Source organism: Mustela lutreola, chromosome 2 (assembly GCF_030435805.1).
Source record: "Mustela lutreola isolate mMusLut2 chromosome 2, mMusLut2.pri, whole genome shotgun sequence".
NCBI lineage: Eukaryota > Metazoa > Chordata > Mammalia > Carnivora > Mustelidae > Mustela > Mustela lutreola.
The window spans coordinates 75,338,508-75,358,368 of NC_081291.1; the positions used below are offsets into that span (position 1 = coordinate 75,338,508).

The 19,861-nt window shown below is 50.8% G+C and overlaps 1 protein-coding gene across 2 annotated transcripts in view; it reads right to left on the minus strand.

Annotated features, from left to right (window-relative positions):
• The window catches only part of CCDC13 (coiled-coil domain containing 13), a 51,550-nt gene that overhangs the window by 5,219 nt on the left and 26,470 nt on the right, over positions 1-19,861 (minus strand). For both annotated transcript variants that reach the window (XM_059162354.1, XM_059162355.1), the window contains exons 8-13: positions 18,556-18,717; positions 15,648-15,824; positions 13,950-14,156; positions 11,679-11,818; positions 11,075-11,158; positions 8,684-8,806 (exon numbers count right to left, since the gene is read on the minus strand). In XM_059162354.1, coding sequence (XP_059018337.1) covers positions 8,684-8,806; positions 11,075-11,158; positions 11,679-11,818; positions 13,950-14,156; positions 15,648-15,824; positions 18,556-18,717 — 893 coding nt within the window. The remainder of the gene's footprint in view (positions 1-8,683; positions 8,807-11,074; positions 11,159-11,678; positions 11,819-13,949; positions 14,157-15,647; positions 15,825-18,555; positions 18,718-19,861) is intronic.

Consider the following 19,861-nt stretch of genomic DNA (forward strand, 5'->3'; position numbering starts at 1 on the left):
TGGGTGATTTTCATCTTTTAGCGGTCCCTTGGCCCTCTATAGCTTCAAGGCCAAACAGATACCCTGAGCATGCTCTGAATCTATCTGACTTCTTCTGTAGCATCTCTCTGGATGACCCCAGCTGGAGAAATTTCTCTGCTTTTAAGAGCTCAAGTGATTAGATTGGGCCCACCTGGTAATCCAGGATAATCTTCCTATTTTAGGGCCCATAACTATAATTACATCTGCAAAGTCCCTTTTGCCATATATCATAAAGTGTTCTCAGACACAACAGCAGGGAGTGAAGGGCATGGGAGACAAAAATCCTGTCTACCACAGGGAGTTACATTAGAATAATTATTCAAACATGGAGCGTGGCAATGATCACATTTTCTTTCTTATTTAATTTTTTTGCTTTTCTCGGGGTTAGTGAATGCCTTCTGTTTATTATTATTTATTGTTATGACTTATTATTATTTTCCATATGCTCATCATGAATTCATGGGACTTGAAGATACTGCCATTTGGCCATTTCACATGAAAGATGTCTCTAATCTCACTGAGGCTGGGGTTACAGTTTCTCCTGTGGGTAGGTATGGCATTTCAGACTTCTATGATACAAAAGATTCAGCTAGAAGGCCAGGACTCCCTGGAATGTAACCTAAGCAAAGGGTTGCATACACACATGCAAATCAGAGTGGAGGTCTGGAAATTTACAGTGTTGGAGGAAGTGATCTTCCACTTCAGTGAAGAGTGAAGAAGGAGCAGAATGGTGACAATTATCAACAGCATACAACTACCAACACAAAGCTGTATACTAACAGAGCTATTCAGCTACTAACTTGACTTGTTCAAGCATGTTCCCTGAAACTTTATTTGCAAAAGTCAAAAAAACCCAAAAACAACAACAACAAAAAACAACCCACATAAGCCTACAAGTCCATCAATAGAGGAAGTACAGAATAAGTGGTAAATATTCATACCATGGAATGTGATAGAATAGGGCAGGGTTCAACACAGTGGCTGCCAGCCCTATGTCCACAGGTAGCTATTTCAACTGAAATCAATGAAAAGGAAATATAATTAAAAATTCAGTTCTTCAGTCACACCAGCCCCATTTCAACTGATCCAAGTCACATGTGGCTAACGGCCCCTGCACTGGACAGTAGAGCTATAGTACACCTCCACCATCGCAGAAAGTTCTGCTGGACAGCACTGGTCTGGCCACGAGAAGGAATGAAGTAGAGCTACATATACAAACACAGATCTCCACACTGTGGGATCAGAGAAGAAAAACAAGTGCCACAAGAATGCGTACAATATGATGCCGCTTATATAAATAAAGGAAAAATAAATCATAGTGGGTTAACACAATAAAAATGCTCCTTGGCCATAAAAAAGAATATGTACTGACCTGAAGAGGATGTCTGCGATACATTATTGAGTGAATGAAGTAGCAGAAGATTATGCATAATATATAACCTAATTAAAAATTTTATAACAGATTAAAAATTTAAAAACAAATAGATACCAGCGTTCAGGAAACTCAGCCAATGCGCTGACAACAGGGATGTGCACCAGTTACTGACTAGACAGCGGGGCAAGGGTGAGGGGCTTTCATTTTTCTGTCGTGTATTTCAGCGATGTTTGCATTTTACTGAGGTTCGTATTCTGTTTGTGTTGGAGGAAATAAACAAACAGCAAACACCACAGTAATGTGAAAGCACTTGATGATTCCCACAGAGTTTAGGAACAACCAAACGTTTGGTTTCTCCTTCCCAAATGTGCCTTCCTCATCTTGATAAATGTCACCGCCAACCATACGGTAGCCTAGCTTAAACACCTGGCGGCACTCTTGCCTTCTCTCTCTTCCTTGCTGCTTGCGGCTTCTGATTTATCCACAGGCCCTGCAGCTCTTCCTCTGCACACACACCGGGGCCAGCCTCCTTCACCTGGTCTGGGGCTGCTCCTCCCCAGGCCTCCACAGTTTGTTTGTTTGTTTGTTTGTTTCTTTCTTTCTTTCATATTTTATTTATTTGTCAGAGAGAGAGCAAAAGCAGGGGAGCAGCAGGCAGAGGGAGAGGGAAAAGCAGGCTCCCCACTGAGCAGGGAACCTAATATGGGACTCGATCCCAGGACACTGGGATCATGACTGAGGCCGAAGGCAGCCACTCAACCGACTGAGCCACTCAGGTGTCCCACAGTTTCACTTTTTAATCAAGTCTTCCCATTGGGATTCTGATTATTCTCTTTGGACCAGTCTTGATTCTCACAGATTTTTTTCTTCTTCGATCACAAAATGGGCTAATTTATCTCGATGCTTGTCATGGCTTCAGGGTGACTCTTACCAGCTCTCTCACACCATGTGCATCCAACTTCTGACAGACCAGATTTTTTTTCCTTTGTCATTTTACTTTGTAATTGATTTTTAAAAAATATTTTATTTATTTGACAGACAGAGATCACAAGTAGGCAGAGAGGTAGGCAGAGGAGGCAGGGGAGCAGGCTCCCCGCCAAGCAGAGAGCCCAATGCGGGGCTCGACCCCAGGACCCCGAGATCATGACCTGAACCGAAGGCAGAGGCCTCAACTCACTGAGCCACCCAGGCGCCCCTTTGTAATTGATTTTTATTAGAGTTCAAAAGTCTGACCAAACTGACCCAGTGGTAGTTTAAAGTGAACGATATTAAGTAAGGCAAATCATTCGTGAATATGTTCATGTAAAAATTTTGTTTTCATGAGGGCTATAAGTGTGGGGATACTGACAAAGAATACTCAGATAAGGAGGTCCCCCTACCCAGGTATTAATTTTTTTTTAAAGATTTTATTTACTTATTTGACAGACAGAGATCACAGGTAGGCAGAAAGGCAGACAGAGAGAGAGGAACGGAAGCAGGTTCCCTGCTGAGCAGAGAGACCGATGCAGGGCTCGATCCCAGGACCCTGGGATCAAGACCCTGGGATCAGAGGCTTTAACCCACTGAGCCAACCAGGCACCCCCCCCCCACCCAGGTATTAATTTAATATAAATGATACAAGACCCTTATGAAAAACAAACATAATATTATACTACATACATAATACTGTATACATAATTCATAAAGAGCTCTTTATGGATGTAAAGAAAAAATATAAATGACTCCCTAAAAAATGTGCAATAGTTTGCATAGATATTTAACAGAAAAGTTTATAAACGGGGCACTCAGTTGGGTGGCTCAGTCTGTTAAGCATCTGCCTTTAGCTCAGGTAATGATCCCAGGGTCCTGGGATCAAGTTACACATCAGGCTCCCTGCTCAGCAGGAGCCTGCTTCTCCCTCTACCTTCCCCCCTGCTTATGATCTCTCTCTCTGATAAATAAATAAAATCTTTTTTAAAAAGGCTATAAGTGGGGCGCCTGGGTGGCTCACTGGGTTAAGCCTCTGCCTTCGGCTCGGGTCGTGATCTCAGGGTCCTGGGATCAAGCCCCATGTTGGGCTCTCTGTTCAGGGGAAAGCTCACTTCCACCTCTCTCTCTGCCTGCCTCTCTGCCTACTTGTGATTTCTCTCTCTCTCTCTCTGCAAATGAATAAGTAAAATCTTAAAAAAAAAAAAAAAAGGCTATAAGCATGTGAAAAATATACCCATCCCCACTTTTGGTTATAGCAAATAGATCAAAACAACTGAGATAATAGTGTTCCTTTATTAGTTTGGAAACATGTTATGGATTGATAAAACTTTGTAGGGGTGAGGGTATGGGGAGATGGCAGCTAGTTCCCATTATTAATGGGAATGCAAATGGATTTATGTTAAAAGGGCAATATATCATTATTTGTGAACATTTAAATGTACACATTCTTTGATCCAGTGATTCCATTTAGGAACTGACAGTGATATACTCTCGCAAAAATGCAAAGATGTGTTTAGCGTGAGCTCATCTTGTAATAAAAATGTGCATATGTACACATATGTCCAGGCACGTATATACATATATCTGCAGGTACATTTCTGGATGTGCAAATAAAACATTTTAGAAGTTCTGGCAGTTCTTTTCTATGGGGAATGGGGAACTGCAGGTTGGAAAAGAAGGCTTTTTACAATAACAGAAATACATTTGTAATGAAAAACTAATAAAACTTCCAATCGCATAGAGCAGGGATTTTGATGCCAATGTGAGGGCAGAAGCTATAATCCCAGGTTCCTATAAGGCAGCAGACTGCAAGGAAGCTCCCTGAATGATTCTGGAAGTCTCCAGAGTTCCCCGTTTGCAATAAAAGACTGAGACACCCATAAGCCAGGGAAGTGGTAAGGAAGCCTGTAGTCTATCAGGGCCTTAAGTGTGGGAGGGGGGAAGCACCAATTACGAGAAAACTGAAACACAAGGCCAGTGCTCATGCGCTCAGGAAACGCTAAACCAATAAATTAGCATAAAGAACCAATCAGAGACCACTGAACCCCAAATCTCCACAGAGACAAAAGCAGAACCATTCCACAGGAGCACTTTCCTAACCCGAGAACTCCCACAGGAAAAGACAATAAACCAACAACACAGAAGACAAGCTCACAGAAATAACACGAAAGTGCAAACCACATAGAGAAATTGTTCACTAGGAGGGGAAGTCAACAGACATTACTTAGGGTTGTAAGTAATGAAGAGGAGAGAGCAACTCTAAAGGGATGAGTGAGTTTAAAATTAATACAAGGAGAGGTCTTCCTCATGAAGGCTTCTTTTTACTGCTAGAAGTGAAAAAATAAGTTATTAAAATAGGTTTCGTGGCAGAGGAAGTGCAACTGAAGAGATTTAGGGAGCTGGAAGCCAGATTTGAAGAAACCATGCAGTTATCAGCCCAAAATATCACGGAGGTTTAAGAGCTGCAGAGAAAAGAAGAAGGTCTACAGTGGGCTGACTAGGCATTTCAGATGAGAAGAAAAGAAACAATGAGGAGAGGCAACACATGGAGAGATAGATGCCCTTGGCAATATACAGACTGAAGACCTCGGAATGAAAAACCACACCAATTCCCAAGTAGCAGAAACACAATGAGATAGAGTACCTAGACCCATCACCGTGAGACTTCCAAATACTAAAGACAAAAGAAATATCTGAAAAAACATCTAGAGAGAAAAGAGGTGACTAGGAAGGAACAACAACTAGACTGACAGCAGATTTCTTTTTGGCCACAGCGGACACTCAAAGACAGTGAGCTGTCATAGCCTCCCGGTGCAGAGAGAAAGTACCCGACCATCTAGACTTCTACACCAAATGAAATTCTCTTTCAAGTGAAAGGCAGAATAAAGATTCCAAAATAAGAAAGGACATGGAGGGCTTACCATCCACGTGGTCTCAGCTGAACAAAAGGAAGCCCTTCAGTAAGAAGGAAGCTGAACCCAGAAGGGAGACTGAGATACAAGAAGCAAGAGTGACAGGAGACATTTTTGAGTTGGCCAAAGTAAGTGAACGCTGGCTAATTTTTTTTTTAAAGATTTTATTTATTTATTTGACAGACAGAGATCACAAGTAGGCAGAGAGTCAGGTGGAGAAGGGGGGCGGGGAGAAGGTTCCCCACTGAGCAGAGACCTAGATGTGGGGCTCGATCCCAGGACCCTGAGACCCTGACTTGAGCTGAAGGCAGAGGCTTAACCCACTGAGCCACCCAGGCGCCCCTGGCTAATTTTTTAAAAGATTAACTTGGAGGGTTAATGTCAGAAGGTTTAGAAAGAAGAATGCAGTATTAGAGAAATTTAGAAACCAGTAACGTGAAAGACACAAGTAGGGGAGTCAGAGTTAAACACTGTAAACTTCTCAGGGTACCTGGGTGGCTCAGTCAGAAAAGCATGGGACTCTTGATGTGGGGGATGTGAGTTCAAGCCCCATGTTGGGGGTAGAGATTACTAAAACAAAACAAAAACCTCTATGGTTATCCTATTGCTCAAAGGGATAATAAAGAAATCTACTGACTTTAGACTTGCTAAATTCTATGTTAAAAGTTATAGGTAACCACTAAAAGAATAGAGATAGAAGGTATGACTTCCAAACTTGTATGAAAGAGAGGGAAATAAAACCCTACCTATCCAAAAGAAAGGAGAACAGAGAAAAAGGAGCAGAGAAATCACGGCAAATAGAAAATATTACTTGAGATGATCAAACTATTTCCAAATACTACAAAAATGAAAATGGATTAAACTCTCATCAAGCACCAAGTCTCAGGTTGAATTTCAAAGCAAAACCAAGGGGTGCCTGGATGGCTTGTTCAGTTAAGTGTCCAACTTGGTTTGAGCTCAGGTCATGACCTCAGGGTTATGGATTGAGCCCCACATCAGCCCCAGGTGGGGCTCCATGCTCAGTGGGGAGTCTGCTTGGGATTCTTTCTCTCCTTCTCCCTCTGCCCCTCCCCCTTTTCTCACACACACCTTCTCTCTCTCTCTCAAATAAATAAATGAAATTTTAAAAAAATATATAAAAACTAAAAACAAAGCCAATTATATGCTTTTAAAAAGCATGTTTAGTGACATCTGTCATGGCAGACTAAGCACACTAGCCCCTCCTATTGTAAACAACTAGAAAAGTGGATAAAATATCAGAAATAAGTTGTTCTCAGACACTGGACAACAGGACGAGAGGCCATGAACCCTGGGCACAGGACTTGAGAGAACGGAAACAAGGATGAGCTCTATTGTCATTTTTAGGCTGACTGCACAAAGAGAGGGGGAAAAGGGACCCCCAAGCAGAGCACAGCAGTCTCACTGGGATAAGGACACAGACTGGGGACTTGCAGGGGGCCTGAGGCCGCTGGCAGTGGTAGGACAGAGTATGAAAGGTGAAGCTCTGCCTCCCTGATGTAAGACCAGTACAGACTCCCCAGAGAAAGAAGGGAGTGGAAAAACTGGGGGTCTCTGAGAAGGGCAGGTCCTATACTTCAGAGTGAGAAATCCAAACAGGTTTGGGGGCATCTGAATGCTTGGTTAGAGCGCCAGGAGACAGCAATGCCCCTGAGTGGGAAAGGCCATGTGTCTTGGCTCATGGGCCTGGGACAGCCTCCGAGAGCTAGGTCCCCCGCACCCTAAAATGACACAGAGCAGCAGAGTGAACCCAAAAAGATCAAGCTAAGAGAAAAGCACACCTGCATGACCCTAGTGAGTGCCTCCTTAAATTCTGTGCCCTGAGTGCCTTGCTTGCCTCCCACGAATCCCAGCTCTGCATGGGGAGGCCCTGGGAGAGGGAATAGCACGTGGAGAAAGAGGCCAGTAAAGGAGAAGCGAGGCACCTCCATGGAGTTTCCTGTGGAGGGCCATGTGAGTCATGCGGACGTCATGTGGACTAGAATCCCCTAGCTAACTCACAGAGCCAGGAGAAGGAATATACCATCGTGTTTGAAGCCACGAGGTATGGAGTGGTTTGTTACACAACAGTACATAACGAAGTCACCTCGGTTCACGAAACCCCCCAAAACTCTGGCTCCACTCGAGGGAAACGAGAGAATGTTTCTTCCATTTGGTAGGTTGGAGGCTTGTACCAGCCACTACATTTCAGTTACAGAAAGATAATTAATGTTACCTTTCTCTTATCCCTGAGTATGTCTGCAATTCGTGTCTTCATGGGTCACACACACACACACACACACACACACACAAGAATCCATTAAAGCTGGTCCCTTCTCACTGCTTAGGTACTGGCCATCCATTGACCACTTCCCAGCAGCCCTCACTCCTTCTTTGCTAACGGCAGTCTGATTTTCCCTTTGGTAAGCCATCCTTCCTCCACTCTGTGAGCACCTGTAGGTACTTCCATTCAACGTGCTTGGCCTGCATTCAGGGAAGGACCTGTGAGCGACCTAGGCCAGCTAGACCTTCTCTCCCAGAATCCACTGGCACAGGAAGCAAAAACCATCCGGCCAGTGTGGGTTCCTACCACTGCATCCAGCTTCCAAGATTCCCAGACTTCTTGGGCTCCTCTCCTGTCCCACCCCTTGAAGCCTGCCAGCACCTTCCAAAATCTGCCTTCCCCTTAATGTAGCCAGGATTGGTTTCTACTGTCTGTCACCACAGAGCCCTGGCCACATGCCCTGGTAGGGCAGGAACTCAGTGGTGTCCTCTATATTTTTCAGTGTGGAGGTCACACAGTTGGGCCATGCGTTGGCCTGAGTACCTGCAATTCTCGCCAAAAGGGTCACTTGAACATGGAGCACTGATTTATCTGAATGGAAGTCTGTCAACAGCCCCTTGGAGAAAACTATGCCTCCTGGTCCACTGCCTGGGGCCACGCGCTTCCCTTCCTCTCCCCAGAGAAGTCTCAGCAGCCATCTATGAGCAACTCTCTGCGTCAAGCCTTTGTCTTCCCACCAACTCCCCCAGTGCCCTGAGGAAGGTGTCTTGATCATCAGAGATTTTGATTATTTGTGGACTGATCTGAATGATAGAACTGCTCCAGAGAGCCTCTCCCCTGAGACTCCCACCTCACGTCCTCATGCATGCGACAGTCCCACTGAATACACGTAGGACAGGGAAAACCGCACTTATGACAATAGGGCCCCAAGGTTGTGGGAAACCTAGGTAGGCAAACAAGTAGCGAATGGGAATACTTTAGACCCACACCGTGGAAGCTGAACTCTCCAGGAAGGTGGACCCAGTCAAAGATGAGACCAGGTCCCTGTCCAAGCCTTGTGCCAGGCTGTCACACCCCCAGCCCACACGGGCCCACAGTAGCTCGTGCCTGGGCACCATGTGTTACCGTTTCTGCAGGACACTGACAAACTCGGTGAGCCGGTCACGCTCCACTTGAGCAGCCTGCCAGAGAGCCTTGAACTCTGTCACCTGTGCCTGCCAGCCTTTTTGTTCCGGGGAGTCCGAGAACCTGAGGACCAGGGTAGGGCAGAGGGCAGAGGTCAAAAGTCATCTGAGGGGTTATCTGAAGATGTACACTTACCCGTGATGGTGGGAGGGATTGGAAGAACATTCAGGGATCCTCAGAGACAACCACAGAGAAGGAAGCCAGTCCGGTCCTTCCTGGGCTTGCTGGTCCTCCTCCTTTGGCTTCTTCTCAGCCCATCATTCCTGTGCCTGCTGAAGTCTCCAGATCTCACTCAGCTGGTTGCACAGCTGACCCACCGGGGCTAGAGCTGCATCAGTACCTCTGTCCGTCCAGTCCCTGTATGGGGCCTGGAATTGGGCTAGCTGCTATAGAATTTGGCCCTTGAGGGCCTAGGGTGGCCTGGGTATCTGTGTGGCCAGGGGCCTGGCTGCCCTGCCCATTGCCAGGTGAGCCCAACCTCTGTCTCCCTGTCAACCTGCCCTGCCCTCCTGTAGCCCCTGACTTGGCCCCATGCCCAGCCCACTTTCATGGTCACTTGGCTTGGTGACTTGGTCAGTTTTCTTCAGTGCTGATCTAGCCTGTCTCCGCTTCCTTCCTTATCAATGGGCCTGCCTACTGGACCCTTACCCACAGGTTGGAGCCCAGACAGAAGGGGAGCCCTGCCTCCCACCCACCCCCACCCCAGAGTGCACATATAAGTCCCAAGCTGCTCTCTGCCTTGCTCTCACCTTTCCCCCTGAGACCCTGGTGGCCCTGGTTTGCTCCTCTAGGATCACAGGACAGAGGGAGAGCTGGGCTGGAGCATGCGAGACCAGAGGTTAACTTGGTCTGGGGTCTTGGACAGGGGTCTCTTTCCCTCTCTGGCCCTGGGTTCTCCTTTTGAACACTGAGGTGTTGGCACTGCAGACCCTTCCGTGTTCTGACTCCTAAATACACTTTAAGGCCTTGCTGCTCCAACTATGGTCTCTGAGTCAGCAGCTGGGGTCCAGACCTGCCGAGTCAGAGCCCACATGTAACCCAGCAGATAGCCTGTGGGTCTATGTGCATGCTGACCTTCAGAAAATCTCTGGTCATCTCACCGCCAGGATTTTCTCATGGGGGGAGAGGGGGTGGGGGGCATAGAAGAAAGGGGCTCTCTTCCCAGACACCCCATCACAGTCACCATACCAGCCCCAGTAGACATTCTCTCTGGGGTCACTCCTGCCTGTCCTGTCACTGACGAAGAGGATGGTATGCTCCAAGGAGATAGGGCCGGCACATGGTTGGGTTCAGCAAGCATCTGTGTAGTGTACAACACGGAAGTTTGGGAACTAGCAGTCTGGACAGCCGAGGAGCACATCTGCTCCTGCTTCCCTGTGGAGGGCAAAGGTCACAGCCACAGAGGCTTGGAAGGGGTCTTGAGGACCATCTTGTCCTTCTTCCTGCTCCCACTACTGTGACTAAAACCTCAGGGAGACAGATCCTGTCCATTCTCCATGGGGCACCAGGAGGCCTCCCACTTTGGGAAGTGTGGCATGAATCCTTGTGGCTCAGAGAAGCCCACTCTCACCCAAATGCCCTGGTGACCCCAGGCTGATGGGTGGGGCAGCCATAGGGTTGGTCTTGGCCCACGGTCCCCGTGCTGCCAAAAGTGTCTCAAGCCCTTCTTGGGAAATAACATCTCAGAGATGATCACTGCCTGGAGCCATACAGCAAGTCAAACATGGACTCGGGCCTCACAGAGGCCTGGCCCAGAGCCTGAGCTGACCTGCCTAAGGGGTGGGGATGGGGGCTGACAGCAGGAGCATGGCTCCAGTGGACAGGGGGCAGGGCTCAGGACAGGGCTCAGAGGCAGGACAAAGCCACCATTTGTCTGTGAGCTGGCAGGAAGAACAAAAAGCCCATTGAAGCCTTAGGCTTGATTCTAACAACAAAGAGGGGGCCAGAGAGCTGAGGGGATATCAGTGACTTAAATTGGGAACCCATATGACATGAAATTTTTCCCTTAGAGACTGATTCTTGTGGGGAAGAGAAGACAAGAAAGGGAGCTGGGCTCCAGGCCCTGGAAGGTTCCTTGTGTTAACTCTATGGTAGCAGGAAGGGACATTAGACTGCAAGCCAGAGGCCAAGACTCGGGTCCAGTGGCTTCTTGCTCTATCACCTCCAACAAGGCACTGGGTCTCCCTGACCCTCCACGTCCTTATGTAAACTTGGAGGAGTCCCTGGACATGGCCTGGCCTCGGTTTCCCCTCCTTTCAGTGGGATGGCAGTACTGGCTGAGCGATCAAGGGTGGGAGGGACCATGGGGGCCCCGAGGTCCCGGGTTCATACCTGGGTGAGGCCCCATGAGGACTGGACAGAGAAGGCCATGTGAGAGCAGATTCCACCAGCGTGTGGCCCAGGCTGGTCACGGAGCTGTGTGAAGGTAGAAGGGGCTCATCAACCCAGGAAGGCAGGCTGGGCCTCACCTGGGGGGAGAGCAGGGGCCAGCAGGGATCCGGGGAGCCCAAGGAGGAGGCCAGTACCAGCCCTGGAAGCAACCTGGACTGGGTAGTCCTGTGGATTTGCTGCCCTTCTTTCCAGGACTCTTGCTGGCTCAAAATGAGACAGAACCGGGAGACATCAGAGCCTTGAGCAATCCAACACAGGTCTTTTGGGGAGTCCTAGAAACAGGTGCGTTTCAAGGCCAGCTCAGAGACGATATCACAGGCAGCTGCCACCAGTAATTATTACTGCCACCAATAATAATATCTGGGCCTAGCTGGCTCCCCCAAGCAGATGCAGGCTAATGGAATACGAGAGGCCCTCATATTGCAAGGACAATGCCACAGTCATCTTAAAATTGCACCTGTGGCTTCCCAGAGGAGGCAGGCTTCCTTCTGAATAATTAATATTCATTTTCCAACCCTTCTATCCCATTTTTTTTCTTTCTTACCGAGAAGATCCAAGCCTGCCAATGTGCTCGCCTGCTGAGGCCGGGGACTTGGTCTGGCCCGGGTCCTCCAGGAACCTGGTGTAGGCGGTGTTGACCTCGGTCCCTCCAGACCCCTTGCCCACTCCTTTATTCTGAAGATACTGCAGGGAACAGATGTGGGGTCGATTCTCAGCGCTTTGGCTCAGAGGCCTGGAGAAGGCAGGAGGGGGGCCTTGGCTAGAGCTAGGGGCTTTGAGGGGATATGAAAGAGGCTTCTTTTCAGGAGTGGAAAGCCAGGCCTGTTTGGTGAAGGCAGTGAAAGCGCTCCTTGCATGATAATGGCGTCTAATAATGACTCTCTTCAGAAAGGGAGCTACATGGCGCCAGGGGGACACTGGGCCGGGAAGCTGTTCTACATTCAGGTCCCAAAGGGAAGTGCACGGCCTTTGATTCGGGCCAGATCAGAGACTGATGACTTTGAGTGGGCCCACCTCTCGAGGGCAGCCTCACCCACGCAGGGTGAATGCCAGGTGTGACTTGAGCCCAGCTGCCTTTGTCAGCTGGAGACACTTGGACTTGGCAGACAGCCAGAACCAGAGAGGTTGGCAGGGCCTCAGCAAGGGCCACAGTCTTGGGTGGAGGCTGGGCTCACCAGGCTCCCCTTCCTCCTCCCTCCACCTCCTTCTTCCGGATAGCTGGTGAGGCCGGATTGAAGAAGGAGTCCCTCGAGGACCCCCAGCAGGGGTGGACAGTTGGTGTGAGAGCCAGCCCACCCGGCATGTCCCCCAGCCTCAGCTCCCCTGAGACGCAGCCATCAGCTGTCTGCTGGGTCACGCTTGGTCCCCAGCTGGCTGATGATCTCTGAGGTAAGAAGTGCTTCTCTTTTGTGTGTCCGGAGGCAGGACAGTGGTGAGGTGAAACTACTGGAATGTTCCCGTGTGTTCCTTCAGATTTCACTTCCCAGTGGGAAGCAAGCAGGGCAAGGATGGCGAGGCAGTGCCCCCCACTCACTGTCACACACACGCTGTCCCCAGGCCTTTGACATAACCCTGGGCTCCCCTCAGCCTCGGGGACTTCAGCATTTTCCACCCAGCCACCGGGGTCCTAGGGGATGGACGGCTTGAGGGAGACAAACCACCAGCCCCAAACAACACCAGCCCACGGCTGGAGCTGAGGGGCTCCAGGGCTCCCATGTTTTTGAGGGGATCGTAGAACCCTGGAAATAAAGGGCAGGGCTGCTCTGTGACATGCCTTGGGCTATACCAGTCAGCCTGGCTGTGAGGCTTCTCTGTCACTGGGAGTCTTGTGTGCCTGTCAAGGTTGCCAAGTCCCCTCCCCTCTGAACACCACCACTACCGCTAGAAGGAACTGCAGAGAGTCCATGGGGCCTGACTCCTGGCAGCCTGGGCTATTCCCGTAAGGCATCTGTCAAGGTCCAACCCTTCAGGAGCTCCCTCACTGGATAGCATTTGTGGGCCTTTACTGGCTGCCCAGTCCTGGGCCAAGCCAGGAGGCACTGAGGTATGCGCCCCTGGGAGTGGGGGGCAGGAAAATGATGACACAGGGTGAAAACAGTTTGTCTTGGGGACTCACAGGGAGTTAGGAGAGTGCCCAAGAGGGGCATGGAGTACAGCTTGGGGGCCCTAGGGCTCCCTGGAGGAGCTCATGACTTGGTAATGCCTAAAGGCTGGGGGCCCCGGCCAGGCAGTGGCAGTGGGGGAGGAAAGGGAAGGCATGTGCTTCAGGCATGCGCACAGGCCTGGAGTGGGGAGAAAGCAGGGCTGTGTGAGGAGCTAAATGGTGGTCATGCGGCCAGAGTGTGGGAGGAAAGGGAGGGTGAAGAGGGGATGCAGTAGGGAAGGCAGCAGGAGCTCATCATGTGGGGCCCTGCAAGCTGGGTGGAGTACTGCTTCCTTTCCACCCTCCCGCTGCCTGGAATTCGAACATGAAGCCTGGCACTGCAGCCACCATCTTGGATTGTTAGGACGAGGACCACAGCTGGGAAGATGCAGGAGGGAGCCTGGACCCCTAAGGATTGAAGCCAAGGGCGACCGGGAGCCACAGACAAGTTTTGTGCAGAGGCAGGAGACAACCAGGAAAGAGAGGAAGGGTATGTGAGAAGGGATGGGAAGCCAGATGGAAGCTGAGGGCCAGAGCGGAGCGAGGGAGGACGTGGTGTGGCCTGAGGGAAGATAAGTGGAGAGCAGAGGAAGCTGCTGAGATTTCTTTGGACAGTAGATGGACTTTCTGGGACTTGGAGACAATGTCAGGCCGGGCTGGCGCCCGACTCACCTGCACACTGAGTTGGCCGATCTCCACCTCCAGCTGCTGCACCTTGGCCTCCCGCTCTGCCACCATGGCCCGTAGCTGGGTGATGAGGCTGCTGTTCTGCTGAACCTCACTGTTGACCCGCTGGTCCAGGTGGCGCTGCGACGCCCGGGTCTTCTCCTCCTGCAGGCTCAGGCTACCCAGAATCTCCTGGAGCTGCTTGAGCTGGTCCTGCAGGGCCAGGCAGGAGGGCAGACGACAGACAAGGTCAGCCATGACCCCTGGACAAGGCAGGATAGGGAAGACTGCCTTCCCTCACCCACTTCTTGCTGCGGCAGGACCCTAACAGTGGGATGCCACCTGTTCCTTTGAGAAGCAGGTGGACTTTCCTTGCCTGCCCTTGGGGGACCCACCAGGTAGGTGGGGACCATGCCATTTTCCTGTCCTCAACTTCCGTCTCTGAGATGGGGTAGAGAAGGACATCGAAGGGACTCTCGGGATGACAGAAAGCATCTCAGCCAGTGGGGGAGATATTTGGGGAAGAAGACACCCTATCCCTCTGCTGGGAGATGGCCTTGAAGGCAGTACCTGGACCCCTGGCCAGGGATCCCTCAGCACCTGACTGAGGTCCCCCATCTCCTGCAGATGCCCCCAGGACACTAGCAGTCTGGAGGCTTCACTTGACAGTCGACAGGAAGGAGACTGGGAACACGGAGGGAACTGAGGCCCAGAGAGCCCAAGGGCACAGTGCTGGTGGATGGCCTGGCTGGGGCTTGTCTGCAGCCTTCATCCTGCCATCTGCAGTAACATGGAATGATGGCACACAGCGATCGCCGAGGACATGCAGCTCCACAGCTTATTTAAAAACCGGGAGTTGCGGCTCAGAGAGGGGGTGCCACTGGCCTAGTGTCCCCCAGGGAGGTATCCCCAGAGGTGTACTCCACCTACCAACCCAGGCCCCCCAGGCAAGCCAGGCATGGCCACCCCGGGGGCCTGGGGCATAATTTGGGATTCAGAGACCAAAATCCTGGGGCAGCACAGATCCCAGAGAGAAAAGGCCAGGCTAGGAGTCAGGAGAGCAGTGGGCCTTATGGTCAGAGCAACCTGGTTTGAACTCAGTTGTACAATCTTGGACGACTTAGTCAACTAAGTCCAACTAGTCAACTTTGGACTTAGTCTAAAACTAATCTTGGAGTCTTAGTTTCCCCAGGTGTGAAAGGGGATTAGAACAGATGACCCTAGGGGTTGTCTTGGTGACTAACCATTATGAACCACATGTACCCCAAGTACCCAGAAGGGACTGTGTGCTGTCACATGGACAAGAATTTGTTCTGAACGTTCAGTTGTCCCTTTCGTTCCTTGATGGAATGACCCAGTGTGTACTCCCGTCTCCTCCCCCCAAACCCACTTCTTCCCTTCTGGGGTCCACAGGTCCAGTGGCTGTGCCAGGCTCTCACACGTTACAGCCAGCACCGACACCACACAACACGATATGTACATGTGCTTGGGCAGCCTCAGAGCTGCTCCTGTCCCTAAGGCATGGCTTTGGGGCTGGCACCCAGGTGAGGCCATGGGCTTCTGAAGGATGCTAGTGGCAGCCTCTGGGGTCTGTGAGGGCTCACTCTGCCTGGGGCTGGGTCACGGGCTTCCGGGAGGGCTGGGGGCCCCGTGTTGGAGGCACTGGGCACTGGCTCTCGTCAGGCTTGAGCGACAGAGCCATACCAAGAGGGCATCGATGAGCTCATCATCATGCCGGCCCTTCTCCACCAGGGTCCCCATCTGACTCCTGAGGGTCTTCACTTCACTGGATAGCACCTTATTCCGGGACCTGACGCCCTCCAACTTCTTCTTCAGTTCTTCGAGCTCTTTCTGGAGAGCATTCCGCTCAGCCACAAGTTTCTGTAATCAGAAAGGAGAGTCCTGGGCAGTGATGCTGAAGGGATCCCAGGCTCCTGCTCACAGGTGAGGCCCAGGGACAGGAGGAAACTTCTGAAGGCTGGAGAGCAAGGCAGCAGAGCTGGAACCCCAGCTCCCGGGCCCCACCTCTCCAGGGTGTCAGGTGGGATCTTGCCCTGTACGTGACAGACATCACTAATAGATGACAATACTCCTCTGTCAGCCCAAGAACACAGGCATCAAGGCAGCTGCCCTTGCTCTGTCAGAGTTAGACATGAGAAGAGCCCCACTTGCCAACTGTAGGCTAAGTCTAGGGTTCAAACAGAAGTGACTCACCCCACCAAGAGCAAGAAAGAGAGGGAGGGGCCACCCTGCTGTGCCGCCTCATTTCCTCCGTGCGTGTCCAGCACGTCAGCCCAGACTGTGTCGTGCTCTGGTCAACTACTAACGGGCAACTCAAGTGCTGGGCATGCCTTCAGAGTCTCCCTTCCTCTCTCCTTCCCTCCTTCCTCCCTCCCTTCCTTCTCCCTTCCCTTCCCTTCCTTCCTTTCTTCTCAAATAAGGCCTCAGCTGAGGGGCTACCGTGTGCTTTAAACTGTTATAGGTGTTGGGAAAACAGCAGAGAACAAAACTGTGTGTCCCCAAGGATCTAACACCCTAGCTGGGGAGACAGATATTAAACATTTTACCTGTTATCATTATTTACCGGTTGCTCTGCTTATGGAAAACTGCAGAAGGGAATGGGGTGGGGAAGGACAGTGGCATGGCCAGGGAAGCCCTTTCTGAAAGTTGACATCTGAGAAGACTAAAGGAGGTGACAGGGTGAGCAAAGGCCCTGGGGTAGAACATGTGTGGCTAGAGCACAGTGACAGAGGGGACAGGTCAGGGGCAAGGTCAGACAGGGCAGAGACTAGATGAGGTAAACCATCAGGAGCCCAGACTGAGACCCTGAGGAGGGTTTTGGGCAAGAGGTGATGTAATCTGCTTTGGTCTTGAGGGTTAATTATCATTGGAAAAGTGTTTTCAGATCCTTGTGGAAGTGAATTACAGAAATGAAAAATAGTAGATGATGAATCCTGAAGACCACTGATCTTTGCCATAAGCAGCCATTGTGTACCTGATGCTCTGCTGTCTATACACTCTAGGCTCTAGCAGGCACCTGGCAGAGGAAGGACACACAGGGAATAACTTCCCTCCACCCACGTTGTGGCTTACAATTGGTTCAATGACCGCAATATATTCTATTCTCTGTGAATGTGTAACTCTAAGCTAGGGGCACCTCAAATCCAACATTTTCAAACCCAGCATTTCAAATTTCCCATCTCCCTTGAGTTCCCTCTCTGTCTCCCCTACCCACCTGTTAGACTCACTGGAAGTCCTGCACAATCCTTGTGCTTCTCCCCTTTCTATCCCATCACTGAGCCCTGTAAAGTCGACCGTCAAATGTGGCAGGTGTCTGGCCTTTGGTTATAGTCCTACTGCCTTGGCTCAGGTCCTTGGTCATGTCTCAAGTGGATTATTGCCTCTGCCTTCCATGTGTCCTCCAACCTAGGTGTCCCTGCCCCCACCTAACCATGCGACCTTTCCAACATGCACAGCCGTCCATGTCCCTCCACAACTTAAAACACTTTGGTGGTTCTCCACTTCTTTCAAATAAGAGTCCAAACCTCTGGCTGACATATAAGGTTGAGGAGGACCTGGCCTGGCCAGCCTCTCCAGGCCCACTGTTCCCTCCTGACACTTGATGATCTAGGAGGTGTACTAGGGGGTGTACTACAGATCACAATGTGTACATGGTCACAATGTTCCTAACACAGGGTTTAGTCCTGGATTTGCACTCACAAATGGACGTCCCCTGATAGAAAGGTAAGGCCTCACTCTTAGGAAGCTCACTACCTGCCAGCATCCCGTCCCACTTCTTCCTCTACTTTCTTTGAGAAAGCCCTGCTCCCCACTTCTGAGAGGCTGACTCAGCTCCCAGACCTGGAGTAGGGATCCGAAGCCCGGCTGATCAGAGCAGCCTGGACCGTCAGTGGCAATGAACAGCTCAGGGATGGGCTCATGGCCTAAGCTAGCTAGAGGACACTTCATTCTGGGACTGGGTTGGAACCACTGGGAAAAAGCAGCCTTTGGTTTGTGGGGGCCAGGCTGGAAGAGAGAGGCTGGGACTACCGGACGTCCCCATGGGAGAGAGTGAAGCTGGTCTAGAAGAAGCGGCAGCAAGACCGCATCCCCAGATCCCTGGACACATCTGTGCCTGAAGCTAGGCCACCTCTACACCACTCATCTACACAAGCCAATCAATTCTGTTTGTCGCACAAGCCTGGTAGAGTCGGGCTCCTGCCACTCCTGGCATAGTCAGGGAGATGTGGCCCCCAGCTTTCAGCAGTCTGGAGCTCTTCTCCCCTCAGGCCCACCTAACCCTGTCCCTGGGCCATCATCACTCTGGGCCCTGACCATCTCTGCTCCTTCTACGGTAAGAATTTCAGGTCTAGCATCTCCAGAACACCCGAAGTTCAGGAAATGGACTGATGACCCAGTCGGGCAGTTCCAGCTGGATTGACAGATAGTACATGAGGAAGAGGCACTGGGGGGACCCCCAAGCCCCAGGTGTCTCCTGCCTCTAAGGAGTGGCTCAGAGCTCGTGACCACATGGGCCTCAGGGCCCTGCAGAGGTGGTCACGATCTCCCGGTCCCATGGGCCCCACTGACCTCTTCCCTGGACCTGCATTACCTCCCAGCCCTCCTGTTTTTCCCTTTCCAGGCTGCGGATCCTCAGCAGGTTTTTCTCCTGTGCTGACAGTTTCCTTGGGTCTGGATAGACAGGCAGCTCATCACGGGGTGTTCCTGCAGACTGGCTCCGGGTCTGTCCCAACTGCTTCTCCAGCTCACGAACCTGAGGGGGTAAAACTCGTCATCGCACGGGAGGTCTGCCCTCACAGACTCAGCCACTCTGGGGCTGCCCTGAGGAGTGCGACGAAGCCCCACTAGACAGAGGACACTGCTATTCAAGGTGGATGCAGGATCCCCGTGTGAGGGGCACTGAGGTGGGGGTGGGAGGTCTGAGGTGGCATCTTGAGCCAAGCAGAGGAGGACAGGAGGGAGGTTTAGCTTGAGAATGAGAAAAATCACCCCCTTGCTTAAGGGTTCTGTGAGACCAAGAAGCAGATGTGACTCCAGGAACCTGGGAGGAATAGGATGGAGGACCTCAGTACAAGGACGGACTCTCTGGCCCAAAACCAGGTGCGCTCCCTGGGAGATATGGCGTCCTGGCCTCTTGCAAGAGACGCTTCAGAGGGAGGGCGGGGTTTAAAAGCTGGGAGACCAGTTCAAAGCCTCACTAGCTGTGTGACTGCCCACAGCTTACTTAACCTCTCTGAATCTCGGGCCCCCTCATCTGTGAAATGGGTTACCCCCACATAATGTTGTAAGGATTCAGTATCCTGAACTTGAGTCTGGGAACCCCCAAGATGCTTCTTGGGATGACAAATCTTGGGGCCCACTCCAGACCAACAAGTCAGAGCTCCAGGGGAAGGATGGAGAATCTGCATTTTAAACAAGTCCTATGGGCACTTTTTAGGGCTAGGTAATTTTAAGAAACCCCAAGATGGCCCAGGTGAAGCTCTCAGCACCGTCCGGCACTCACAGGCTCTCAGCAAGTGGCAGGTAGATATCACACCACAGAACGATGGCTTTATTGCACTGGGGTAGAAGTGAATAACTCCTAGGGTCCTTCTAATCCTGGTTTCCATGTTGATACAACATAAATGATGGAATACCTTGGGCAAATCTGTGCGGGGCCCAAATTCCCTAGGATCCCCAGTAAAGGGCAGTGCCATCGTTTTGAAGGCACGTATCAGCGCCCTCGTGTGGCACTGTGTGGTAATTCCATTTAAGCATTAGAGAACACAGTATGAAACTCTCGATCGTTTATTTACACAGCTTAACAATAACAACTAACAACTAATGTGTCAGTGCTTATTATGGCTGGGCACTGTGCTGGTACTTTACAGATGTTATTTCATTTAGCCCACAACACT